We start from the raw sequence: 13,845 nt of genomic DNA on the forward strand, positions 1-13,845 counted from the left end.
ATAATGTTTTTATTATAGGTGGCTAAAGGATGGACAACGTATTAAAACCATGGCTGGCGTTCAAATTTTAGATAATGGCCAGAAGTTAATCATCTCTCAAGCTCAAGTCTCTGACACAGGCAGATACCAATGTGTAGCTACAAATGAAGCAGGCAGTCAACAGCGGGAATTCAATGTCAAAGTTCAGGGTAACTTGCAAATCCAGAACAGATTGTTAAAATGCTTTTGTTTTGTTTTTCTTTACTTTAATTTTAATTTACTTTATACTCAGTTTAATGCTTAACAGATAGAACTGAGCTGGTGGGTGATTGGAGATATCTCCTTGGCCTCTGATAGTGTCGCAATGTCTTCAATTAATGACATGAGGTAGAAATTGTACAAATTCTTCCTTCCTTTTCAAGGACTAAGTACCCAACTTCTGATGGTCGTGCAACAAATGGCCCAGCCACAGTGCACAATCTGTTTTCTGTATATTCTGAGTCTACATTTTGTAAACTATATCGTCTTTAATAAAGTTAAATCAGAAGCCTTATTTTAATAAATTCCTAGTGTTTATCAGTTGGCATTCTTTCTAAATAATTAATCTCCAAAGATTCTTTGTTCACCCCATTTTTTTAAATTTTCTGTGACTGTTCATGTGGCATGACCAAGTCTTCTTCCTGAGAATTAATTGTACTGACTCAGTTAGTTTTCAGCCAGATTTTTGCAGCCAGAAATTCATTTATGTTTCAATGAAAACTGAACTGTTTCTTTTTTCACATCAATGCAGTTTCACCAACAATTAGATCAACAGGACCTTCTGAACGAACGGTAGTTGTCCATAAAACTGTAAACTTGCAGTGTGTAGCCAATGGCATTCCACATCCTGCCATCACCTGGCTCAAAGATGGACGTCCAATAAACACAGCAGGGGGAAACATCAAGGTATGTTCACTGAAATACGTGAGACACTTTAAATACATCAAAGTATTTTAAATATTTTCTAGAATCACGTCTGAAGAATGCTCAGTTGGCAAGGAATTAGAAGTTCCAACTGTACCATAGTGGATAGAAAACAAAACATTATTGCAAGTTTTAGATATAAAAAAAGTTTATGCTTTTGTCAATATCTCATCTTGAAAGCAGCATTTCCAACAGAACAACACTTCCACGATATTGCAGTCAAGATGTCGGCTGATGCTGATGTCTCTGGATGGGTGTGAACTTAACATCATCCCTACCTGTCCCTTTCTGCAACCTCCTCAACAATCAGACCCTACCTACTCCTGCTCTGAACATCTAGGCTACAAAATAACCCCTAACTAAAGGCCTCATAATGTTAATTGGCTGCTTGAGGCAGGGGTGGGCAGTCAATTCTATTTCCAACCAGCTCCTGGGAAAACACAACAACAGCAGGAATGCCTTGGAAATCCATCTTAAATGGCATACCCCCCTCCAACACAATTTTCCTGATAACACAACTACCAAGTTAGCCACCACAAATCCAGGAAAAATTAGCCTGTTTAATCCATCATCTGTAGTATTTTGCTACCAATTTTAGATCAGTTTCTGTTAGCTTCAGTAAAACTATGGGAAAACCCACAATTTCGGATTTCCAGGCTGCCATATCTTCATTGTTCCTTGTCTCTCTCTTTTTCAATTTCAGTTCTATTTTGTATTTATTAATAGGATACCGAATTTATCTCAAAGCAGTGAAATATTTACATTAGTTCCAAATCAAACAAAAATTAATTTGCAATACTTTAAAATACCTCAGAAGTCTCACTTTTTTCTACACACATCATCTCAGCTTGAATGTCTGGTCTTTTCTGGAACCTTTGTTTTCTCAAATGTCAAGCTATGCATGGTCATTCAGATGAATGGAAGGCCTCAGTTAACTGAAAAACAATTAATTGTTTTCATTTTTTTTCTCAACAATCTCCAGCCTGAAATGATCACAAGATAAATGTGTAATAAACATTAGGAGAATTTTTAACCTATTCTAGATCATTCTTTCAGTCTTTCTTCAGTTATCCTAGCCAAAATTTGTTCCTTTTGTTGAGTACTTTATTCTTGTATATTATTCTGACAACAGTCACCATATTTTACCTATCTCAATTTTCCTTTATGTAGCAAATTAACCTTCTGGAATTAACTTTCTACACTTTATTCCATTTTAACCATCCTTTAAACCATCCTTTCTTCTTTCAATGTAAAGAGGCCAATTGTGAAGCAATTTTAACCTAACCCATAGGTAGGAGCACTGGCTGGACTGAGTACAGTACAGGCTTGGCACTGGTCTTACTTTTGTTGAAGTCAGTTGACAGTAATGGTGGGTGGGGTTACACCCCATTCCATGTTCTTCCAAGTTGAGAAGTACTTTCAATCTCCTCTGTGTACTCCTGTAGAACTTACAGATTTAGGATTCATCCAATTCACCTGCAAGAAATTTTACAGAGCCTGATTGATCACCTGTTTTCCATCGGGCTTTACACTTCATTAAAATCAATAGTTTTCACTCTGTGGAACTCAGTGGAAACTCAAACTTTCGGTGTGGTAAAGCCAAACTTATTAGGTCCCATCAGCTGAGGTGAACCAAAATCACCTCATAATTTTAGCTATTCCTGCTGTTGATTTAATATGTCTTTGCTTTGTTGCTGTCTGGGTGAAAGTTCCCTTAAAATTCAAAATGGGCATTAAAAACACTTAATCATTATCTTTTCCTTACAAAATTTCAAGCATCATGCCTTCTAATGCTTTGCAGTTCAAGCTGGCAGTGAATTATCTTTTGTTTCCATACCTGAGGCAAGATGGATTAATTTTGGGTGACTTGATCTGAGGGAAGGGCTAAAATGTGGAAGTAGTTTAAAACCAGGGATTTTTAAATTATATAAATGTTCATTATAAACAAAACTTGCAGTACCTGTAACTTGTTCACAATGTTCTAGCATATCACTGTATTTTTGCAGCTGGAGTCTGCAGGTCGTGTGCTGCAGATTGTGAATGCCTTGCTGGAAGATGCTGGCCAGTATTCCTGTGTAGCAACTAATTCAGCTGGAGAAGCACAGCAGCACATCAGACTCTATGTACATGGTAAGTCCTTACTTTTTAATAAAAAAAACACCAAAAAATTAATTTGTATAATTTTAATTATCCTGTACTATCTGCGTAAACAGTGTACCAATATAATACTGTCTTCTAATTAGAATGATTTCTGTGTGCAACTCAGTACTGACCAAATCCTAAAATCCGTGGGGAGTGCAAAGTTATAACCACTTTGGATTCATTTTAGCTAGTTTGCACTGTATTAAAGCTAGCATCTCTTAAAAAGGCATATGCAGGTACTGGAATAATACAGGAAGTACATCCGTCCTGGGAAAAATTGAGGAATGGAATAAAATGAGAGACATGGTTGCACAGTTTTCTAACACTCCACTGGAGGTGTCCTATACCTATCTGTAATCACCCATAGCTCTATAAGATCTCTACTCCTCGAAGCCTGGCTACTTGTGATTCTCAGCTTTAATCACTGGCAATTTGGGTGCTGAGCCTCTCCAGTTGTCTGTTCTCCTTTAAAGAACTCAGTATTTAATTCTATTCCTGTGAAGCATCTTGAAAAAATTTACTGCATTGAAGTCTGTTTGTAAATGTAAGTTGTTATGTGATCGAATTTGAAATACAGTCAAAGGTAAATTAAATTTTGTTACAAATATGTTTCATCTTACAGAACTTCAGCATGTTACATGTCGGTATTACAAGTGTGTCTAATGGAGATTTAACCATATTTATCAAGGGTGACAGTTTATTTACTGACATAAGGCCTTGAGCAACATATTTTATGATTCTTATTTAATCGGTGGAACATTTTGTAATTTTTGACAATTACATCCAGGAAAAACGTTGATCATTTAAGTTTGAGTAACATTCTTAAAATAAAGGCCAACTCCAGTGGAATTAAGTTTCTTTCAAAACCCAGCAGCCATATAAAAGCTTGACAGAGTAGTTTGTAGAAAGTTGCTGCTCATGTATCCCCTCAACTAAGAGATTTCATTCAGTTTAAACCTGGAGAATGAATAAGGTAAATTGGAATCCAATCAAATGGCAGACTTGGTTGGTGAGGCCAGGAGATAGAGAAGACAGTGGGAGTAGGAGGTCATCTGCAAACTACCTGTCCAGGAGGATGTGGATGAAGGTAAATATGGATTATTTGGAATGACTTGTTGAAAGGGAGGCAAGAAAGACCGAAACGTTTACAATGTCTGGTCCTTAGTCTGAAAGACGATTTAAACTTTGTACTCTTCCAATTTTAAAGTGGACAAAGATCAAATATAGACTAGAGCTGGAGGAACACAGCAGGCCAGGCAGCATCAGAGGAGCCAGGAACGCTGACGCTTAGAGTCGGAACCCTTCTCCTGAAGAAGGGTCCCGACCCGAAACATCTGCTTTTCTGCTGCCCTGATGCTGCCTGGCCTGCTATGTTGCTCCAGTTCCACACTGTGTTATTCCAGGCTCCAACATTGGCAGTTATCACCGTCTCAAAGATCAAATATAGTTCGCTGTCAGTTATGAGCTTTCAAGACACCAATCTTACATGAACGTGGTATGACTGAAACTGGCTGCTAGGTGGATGTTTCCAGTCAGTGCATCATTGTAAAGGTCACATGACTAAGGCAAATAACCAGACATATTGGTACAGCGTTGCATTTTATCCCAAATATTCCCCTTTCATACTAAAAACTAAGAAAAATTGTATGCATTAGCACTTACATTTTCAATTAATCAAGTTACACGGTATAGATACACTTGTTCTCATGCATTAGCATTTAAAGTGTACTTTTTTGTGTGTGTGTGTGTGTGTGTGTGTGTGTGTGTGTGCGCGCGCGCGCGCGCGCGCGCACACATTATTGTTAGTTATTCATCAGACTGATGCTCCTTCCCTGGGGAGTGTTGTTCTTGTGCTATTTGTCGTGATCTGTTTTTCCATTTCCTTCATTGGAGTGCCGTGGACCATTGGGATTGATGGTTATTCCGTTGCCAGTGCAGATGGTGTATTTGCCTCTTCCTGATCAGTGCCCCCTGCAGTTGAGGAACAGCTTCTCCTGTGTTCAACTGTGGTTGTGACAGTATGTTATTCACTTCCACCGCATATAATTGAGGTTGCAACTGTTGTAGAGAGGTCCTGAGTGTTGCAGTTTGATGCTCTCAACACGAGTCATCCTAAGTTTTCCACCCTGACTCGTTCTCCAATGGTGAATTCTGGCAGTGGCATAGTAGTGCTGTTGAAATGAAAATTGGGCTTTCTGCCATTTCATCTTGATTCTGTTAATCATTCTTGGGAATTATGTCAGTTATTGTATTCGGCTCCTTTCCATGCCTTCAGCATGCACTTCTCCATTCCAGGATTGCATTGCAGACATCTGTGCTGTGCCGGATTTGTTCTTTTTTAAAATTATTATTCATTTGGCAATTTTCAGTCACCTCAGCCTTTCCATTTAACTGTGAATAGGGCGGTGCTGATGTATGGTGTTGAATTTCCCAATCTATTATAAAGTGCCTGAATTCTTCATTTGTGAACTGAGGGCCATTTTCATTCATCACGATGTCAGCGTAATGGCTGAAGTGCGCTTTCATGATTCTACAGTTTCACTGGTAGTGGTTGAAATCAGCCTTCTATCTTTCAGTAGTCAGTGACAAGATAATCAGTTCCTGTGGGAGTGAAGAGGCCCACGCCGAGCTACATCCTGTCTGTCTGGATGTTATGTGTCATCATTGGTTCTGTAACTTGCTTAGCTTGGTACTCATTACAAGCATCGCATTGTATGATATGGTCCTTGATCTCATTAGTTATGTTGGCCCATAGATTCCATTTCCTTCCGACTCAGACTTGACTCAATCCCTTGGTGGCTTGCGTGGGTGTACTTTAGCACCACTCCTCTCAACTACTTGAGGATAATGACTCTATTCCCTCTTGTCTTGGGCTGTCGGTTCATCTCTACATATTTAACATTCTCTTTTAGCAATAATTGTGTCCTTGATGGTTTCAGGTCGTCATTTCATTACTACTTCTTGCAACACTTAGATCATTGTATCTTGTTAGGTGGTTTGCTCGATTTGAGCTACCTGTCTGTTAGATTTTCAGTGCCTCTGCTGGGTTGATTAAATCGCAAACACGTTGAGTTGCTGCTTCTCTTTGGAAGAAGTAAATTTCAAGCATTATCATAGCATCTTCCTTTTCTTCAGAGATCACTGCTATTGACAACATGTCAACAAAGTACATCTGTTTCCCTTGCTTGTACTGCATGTCCAGATGGTACCTCTGTAATTGGAGCAACATTCTTTGCATGCACTTGGAGCAATTAGTAGTGGCTTGAGGGAATGGCTTTGAAGATCTTCCAGTTGGTCTTGACTGTAACATTAATAAGAACATAAACAGGAGCAGGAGTTGGCCATCTGGCCCCTGGAGCCTGCTCTGCCATTCAATAAGATCATGGCTGATCTTTTTTGTGGACTCAGCTCCGCTTACCTGCTTTATCTCTTTCAGGTAGATATTGATGAAAATGTTCACAGACAAACACAATAGCACTGCACGCTTTCTCAATGTGAACACGTATTATTTGTAGTAACATCCGAGATGCAAATATAACCAGTTGTTCTTGTTGCATAAAGGTTCCTCCAAGTCCTGTCTTGCTGATGACACACTGCAAGGTGGCTATCATTTCACTGCTAGTGCAACCTTCACAAGTGATTTTAGTGAATGCTGCTTCTTGTGTTGTGCTCTAATCCAATTATAGGTCCTTGTCAGTGAGTTGACCTAAAAGTTCACACTCTAAAGACAAATTGCCCAAGAATTCTGCTAAGTAGTTGATGAATCCAGCATTGCATTTATATCTGATAGCTACAGCTTTAACCTTTTTGGGATTTGGGACCAGACATCTTCAAATGCAGTTTTTCCATGTTCACCTTCAGGTGAGCTCTGTCTAATAGTTGCACGAGATTGTGATTGTAGTCAGCAGTAGCTTCTTCCATTGTGTCTCCACATCCATAGACAAGAGAATCACCCAAAATACTTTCTACTCCAGGAAGATTACTATCTATCTCATGGTGGCTATATTTGTATTCCTCGGGTGTCTTGGAAGTATCAAACAGCATGAGTAACTATCTTTACCTCCTGAAAAGCATCGAGAATGTGAATAGAAAGCTATTGCTTTCATCAAGTAACCATCTTTCACATCAAACGCAAGTTGTGGCAAGATTTCTTTGATGTTTGGCAAGCAATAATGAGATCTTAGTGCTTTATTTGGATCCTTTGGACTGATGCAAAATCTCAGTTTTCCAGGTTGTTTCACAGCTACCAAGCTGCTAACCCATTCTGTTGGACACATCACTTTCTTCATTACTCCATTCTCTTCTACTTCATCTTCTCGGCTGGCCCTGTGGGAAACTGGACTCCCTCGCCATATCCGAAAATCCTAAACCTGTAAACACATCAGGCTGAATTTTACAGTTCTGTAACCAAGCGCAAGTTGCATTGAGCTTGTTAAAGGGGTTCTAACCACAAGGCTGAGTAGGTTTCCATATCAAATCTTACAAAATTTGCCACTCCCACCCCATGGCATGTATCACATCCAATTTATTTCTGATCTGTTCCCTGAACAATTTGCCCCCCAGGGACTGTTTGCCCCAAGACCAATATCTCTTGCATCAGTGACATCTTTGAAAGCCCACGGCATGTTTGGAGGAGTGCTGGCAGCTGCTCTGCTTGTTACTGAGGACTGAGGAGAGAAGGCTGTGAAAAGGAAATCTTTGCTGGAGCTCCTGCTGGACATAGTTGGAACATTCTCTTCCCCAAGACCAGTAATGGAGGCAGTGATGCCAGGCACTGCTAGTTTGATTAGAGGTCACCACCTCTCGTGGTAACATTGAAGCTGTCCGAAGGAGAGAGCATTGTACAAAGAAGGTCAGTGAAATGCTCCACTCCAGTAGCATAACGATTAGATAGTGATCTTCTCTCCTATACCTCACACTTATAGTATCTCTGGTGAGGCAGAAAGAGTTAGCACTGATGTTGTATGGCCTATCATTCAGCTCCTCCTCTCTTAAGTGCCTCATATTGGAGGCTGCTGTTGACTTACTGTGCCAGTTCCATGAGTGAAGCCTGCTAACTTTCTGCTTTGTTTCAGGGTTAAATGGCATGGCAGAACAGTAGTAACCTGAACCCAGTATCACTGCATGAGAGGATAAAGCACAAAAAGGCACAACAAGGATGCTGTCACCACCAAGCTGGCCCAGTGTGCAAATGCTCTGATAATGAGCAAAGAGCCTAGAGATGCAGTCTGATCTGGTCTATGAGCAGAGTCAATGTCCTGAGCGCAGTGACCCTGCAGCAGCATTGCAAATTACAGTTGCCCATGTAGCTTTGAAGTACAGCAGCAATCTGTAAGTAGACTGGAAATGTACCATGAAGGTTCTTCAAGGCTATCACATATCAGATGCCAGTGTCTGCAGAGATAAGGATGGGTATGGCTAGTGTACAAGAATCGTGCCCTGAGATTTTGGTGCTCAGTGTCCAAAATGGGCTCATTGTAGCATGTGGCAAATTCAGACTGCAAGGCAACCACTGTAAATTCCATGTTGGGCTTTCACAATGTCTAGAATGTTGGGAATGTGGTCAGATTGCAACAAGAATATTATTTCAACATTTTGAGCCATCATCAACAATTAGTCTGTATTGATTGACAAAGCACACTGCCAGATAAAGGGTGAGGTGATATGATCTCCATTTCAAGATACAACTTCCTGGACATCTCACCCAATTCTGCCACTTCTTTCACACAGACCATGTCATCCAGTCCTCTATAAGATTCTGTAAGTCCATAATTTCAATTCTACAGCATCTCTTCTGCAGTCAATAGTTTAACGTGCTGTAAAATATTACAAATCTATTTTGACATGTTGAGTGTTACCAGTTCGAGCTTTAGACTTACTCAAACTGAGATAATTGGCTTTGCTTGATGTCTGTGATCTGGAATTTCTGGTCATTTTTCTGACTGTTGCATTAGATTCTGATTAATCTGTCTTCTTGGTATGAGTATGGTACCATGACATAGCCTTAACCTTAATTGCGAGGGCTTCATTTTTCAATTGCCATGTTGAATCACTTTGCACAAGGTCATGATGTTGCATGACACACTGGCGTCAATCTGACATTGATTTGATATTCTCCTTCTGGAGGCATCATTCCAACAGTCACAAACAGGACAGTGATTTGTCAGAATCATTGGCTGACTCTCTACATTGGCCATCTGTACGTGCTTTCTGTGCTTTTATCTAGCCAAACACTTGTGTGCAAAGTGATCAGGCTCCTTGAAGTGAAAACACTACTTTCCGTACAGTGGACTTGCCTTCTTTTCTTTTTGTTTTATCCCCAAAAGTATATGATTGCCCAGAATCACATAAAAGTTTGTCAGTTCTGCTTCAAATCAGCTTTCATTATAACTAACACTGAAAGTAAAAAATAGTTGCAGCTATTGTCTTGCCAGTTGTTTCAGCAGTAACTTGCTTCTTTGTTCTTCTTCATTTCTTTCAGTTATTTGAAGCAGCTTTCATAACTCTCAACATTCTTGTGTATGCTCTACTTCTGACAACGTATTAAGAGCACTCAAGACAACATTCAGCTTTGTCTTGTGATTTTATTGAAGTTGGCTGCAGGTTGGGTGCTCCCAGCAAGCACCACATGGTATACGTCATATCACTACAGCGAACTGGGAAGCACATTGGTACAATATTGTATTTTATCCCAAACACACTCTACCCAGAGCACAATTGCATGCTTTTTAAATATTTTATGGGGTTTCAAAGGTGGATATGAGACTAGATGAAGTAATTTGAATGTTGACTATAAAAAGATTCTTACACATTCACTTGCAATTTTTAAACTGAAGCAACTTAACAATTTACAACAAAAGGCTCTCTGATGAAGGGTCTAGGCCCGAAACGTCAACTTTTGTGCTCCTGAGATGCTGCTTGGCCTGCTGTGTTCATCCAGCTTCACACTTCGTTATCGTTAGTTTACAACCTGTCCTGTTTTAGTGTTTTTAGATCACCTGCAAACATAATGAATTATACTAGCAGTCCACAATTTGCCGGAGTAGGGAAAGCCACGCCATGCACCATTCATTACATTCTTTCCTTCTTCTTCAGCTCAAAGTCATACGCACCACAAATTGCAAGCATTTCATTGTCCTGACAGTGTATCACTTCCTTGCCAAAATTTAGTATTCTTTTCCATTTTAATAGCAGCATCCATTAGCAGCAGGTTTGCTGTTATTTCCCCAGGAAATTCTGAGCCCATGTCTAATTCAGAACACAAGGGATGTTCCATTTTGGGTTATAATACATCAAAATACATAGAATGGATGAACACCGAACAAAGGATGCAGGGATCACTTATGGGAGTGTCCAGCATCACTGAACCCCAGAAAATATCCAAGAAGACTGTGAGTTTTAAATAATCCCATTAAAAAGAAAATTATCTGTGAAAAACATCAGATTTGAGAAGCCTTTGCAAGGAAAAATACCAGATAATCTACTGTCTTCATGTAAAATTTCATAGGAACCACAGCATTGAATTAGGTCATTCCTGATTCAGCTTGATCTGGTCCAGGCTGGTGTTTATACTCCACACTAGCTTCTTCTCATTATAGTACTCCTTCTCACATTATTGCTCTGTTCTCTTCTTGTTCAACTGTGCATCAAGCCTTCCTTTAACTGCATCAATGCTTCAACAATCTCATGTGACAGTGAGTTCTTCTGAACCATTATCCATGAGAATCTACTTTATTTGTGTTTGTAGAACCACCGAATATTGAAGATGGAGGCCTAACTCTAAATGAAACAGTGATTGTTGGGAATCCAATAGAATTGAAATGCAAAGCATCAGGAAATCCAATACCAGGTAGGCCTGAGAAACTCTGCAGCTATTTGCTGACTACTTCCTTGGCCAGTGGAGTAAGTGGCAGATGGTTGATTGTTGTGTTTGATGTGTTCACATTTCACTGCATACTTTTATTTTAATATTTGTTTTGTGGGAAAATAGATGCTCCGTTAAAGGGTCCTATTCATTCTGGTCTCTTTGTCTTATATATGAATTGCTGCTGATAGCACCATAGAAATGTATCCCAGCAACTTCAGAAGAGGGGGCTTAAGGGGGATAAAATTGAAGATTGGTGGGAATACAGATCAACAAATTTGGCTGATATTGTGAACCACTGGTCAATTGGAGCACTGCAAATGGATGTAGTTAAGATAGCTGAATATTATGGAGCTTAAATATAAGTTTGTAAGATATTTAGTTAATTGGAATATATCATGTGAGAGAAATTACAGAGAATGAGTGCAACTGAAACAAGGAGTTTTATACCTTGTCAGAACTTTACAGTTTGGCGGTCCTACACCATGTGGAAACTTGGGGATAACCCTGCCATAGCAGGTTCGATGTAGCAGATAATTAATAGGCAACAGTTTGGAGTCAGATCATTTTAAACAATTGTATCCTACTACCAAGGCCTGCTGGCCTATCAGATAGATCACAGCTGTTCAGTCACCAGGAGCACTTTTGTGGCTACATCCGGGTTTCAGCTACTCCATGCACTGATGTAGTCACAGTGGACGAAAGGCAGAGATGGGATTAAGTCGGTTGGGCACAACAAAGCTATTTGAGCAAGCCCCGTTTAGAAGAACTATTGTTTGAGGCCAGGAGAGTTCTATCCAAGGGGGTGGTCCTGGCCACATGGTACCAGAGAGGAAGGGCCCTCTCCTGAGCCGCAGAAGGGATGTCAGAATATACCTAACCATCTCGTCACGTGACTGTGCCCACCTACCAGTTGTAAAACACAAACAGCACAGGACTGACCCCTGAAATGAGCTGAATTAGAGACTTAATTGCCTCAACTATCCCAGGGACTGGAGGATCAACTACCACTTTACCCCTGCTTGTAGAATTCCAGTGATGATGGGAAGGTGATACGCATGTCAGTCTACTACAACCTCACCAGACTTTTGCCCTCCACTTTGCAAAATAATCCAATGGAGCCACATAAAATCCCTGTTCTTAATTGGAAATTTTGTTCCATACATTTGAGATGTCAAATTAGTCATGATTTTAGACTGTAAAGTAACAAGAGTCTATTCTAAAAAAAATTATTTATTTTTCTGAATGCTAGCTTTGACATGGTACAAAGATAACCAGCCAGTCAGCACGAGCATGGCAGCTTCCATACTCAATCGAGGTCAGCTTCTGCAGATTGCCAGTGCTCAAGTAGCAGACAGGGGCATGTACAAATGTGCAGCTGTCAATTTAGCAGGTTCTGCTGAGATATTCTACGATTTGAAGATTTATGGTGAGTAATTTTGTAAGTTAGATTTTATGAATTCATGAAGTTAAGCTGCAAATTCAGGTGATCAGTGAGTATTAATTGTAGTATATCCTTCTGTGTTAAGATGTATAATGTGCATTATACCTATTAAAATAATGAAAACTTTATAATTTGCATATCTATCATAAGTAATAAAGTAAATGGAACAGTTCTTCGTGGAAGCAATAGGCAATTTGAATTTAAATTGTAAATGTTTAAATCCCAGTTTTACATTAGAAGGTTGAAAAACTGCTCACTGAATACATTCTTTGCACAATGACAGAGTTTTAGTATGTTGTAATTTAGTCATTTTACATTGAATTTAAATTGAGAATTTAGATTAGAAATTGAATAATAATTAAGGACAGGACTATTCAATGATCATGCCATGATTATCATGGTAATATTATCAATAACTGGAGCTGAGTAGTATCCCTGTGTGAAATCAGTTTGAGTCCATCAAAAGTGTAATTTTTCTGTCTTAAAAGGTATACCTGAAAAATCACCAAGTACCTCATTTTAAAACATTTCAATGCATTTTATGTACAATGATGGCAATTTTGACACTGTGACACAGGATGCCAATTTACTATTACACAGTTATAACTACTCCCAGTTAATTTTGAAAATATTATCAAAGCAAACAGCAGCCATTCAGCACCACAAAGCCCAGAAACAGGATGTGCTTTTGGGAATATTATTGAAAGACCAATGCTTAACAAAACAGATAAACTGAATCGTACAAAGTGCTTTAAAATTGGTTGCAGTGTACTTTATTGACAGATTTAGCCAGTTCCATTACAGCTTAAAATGGATACTGAACTGCTACATAATAAAAATAGGTAGTGTGCAGCGAAGTTAACTAGTATGATGTCATAATCGACACGAAGCAAATTACGTTTCAAAATTTTGAATGCATTTTTGTTCACGCATTGTTCATTTTACTTTGTAGTTCCTCCAACAATCATTGGCAGCAGTGACATGATGACAGTAGTGGTCAATAACCCTGTTAGACTGGAATGTGAGGCCAGGGGCATCCCAGTACCAAGCTTAACATGGCTGAAAGATGGCAGCCCTGTCTCCAGCTTTTCCGATGGCATTCAGGTACTATTAATTCGTTGTATTAAACTCGACATTACTTTGAAGCTTTTCATGATTGTATCAAGCTTAACAGACTTTCTTCCTCCAAGGAAGGGTACACATTGTGTTTATATAGCATCTTTCTTGTTCTTAAGCTGCTTCTCAGCCAATAAATTATTTTTAGAATGTGGTCACACGTGCAGACAATTTCAAAAACCAATTTGCAAAATGCAAGACCCCTTAAAGAGCAAACATGATAAATGATCACCCAATCTGCATTTTTTGAAATTGGTAAGGGATGTTAGAACTCTGAAAAATTTTCTTTGAAAATATCCCAAGGTATTTTTTATAAACGAGCAAGCACAGCATCAAA

At 39.2% G+C, this 13,845-nt stretch overlaps 1 protein-coding gene across 5 annotated transcripts in view; it reads left to right on the top strand.

The window, feature by feature from the left end:
• Positions 1-13,845, top strand: part of hmcn1 (hemicentin 1) — a 545,704-nt gene that overhangs the window by 302,075 nt on the left and 229,784 nt on the right. For all 5 annotated transcript variants that reach the window (XM_059647829.1, XM_059647834.1, XM_059647832.1 and 2 more), the window contains 6 exons: positions 19-188; positions 770-924; positions 2,949-3,072; positions 10,832-10,933; positions 12,201-12,377; positions 13,345-13,496. In XM_059647829.1, coding sequence (XP_059503812.1) covers positions 19-188; positions 770-924; positions 2,949-3,072; positions 10,832-10,933; positions 12,201-12,377; positions 13,345-13,496 — 880 coding nt within the window. The remainder of the gene's footprint in view (positions 1-18; positions 189-769; positions 925-2,948; positions 3,073-10,831; positions 10,934-12,200; positions 12,378-13,344; positions 13,497-13,845) is intronic.

Source organism: Stegostoma tigrinum, chromosome 8 (genome assembly GCF_030684315.1).
Source record: "Stegostoma tigrinum isolate sSteTig4 chromosome 8, sSteTig4.hap1, whole genome shotgun sequence".
Classification (NCBI taxonomy): domain Eukaryota; kingdom Metazoa; phylum Chordata; class Chondrichthyes; order Orectolobiformes; family Stegostomatidae; genus Stegostoma; species Stegostoma tigrinum.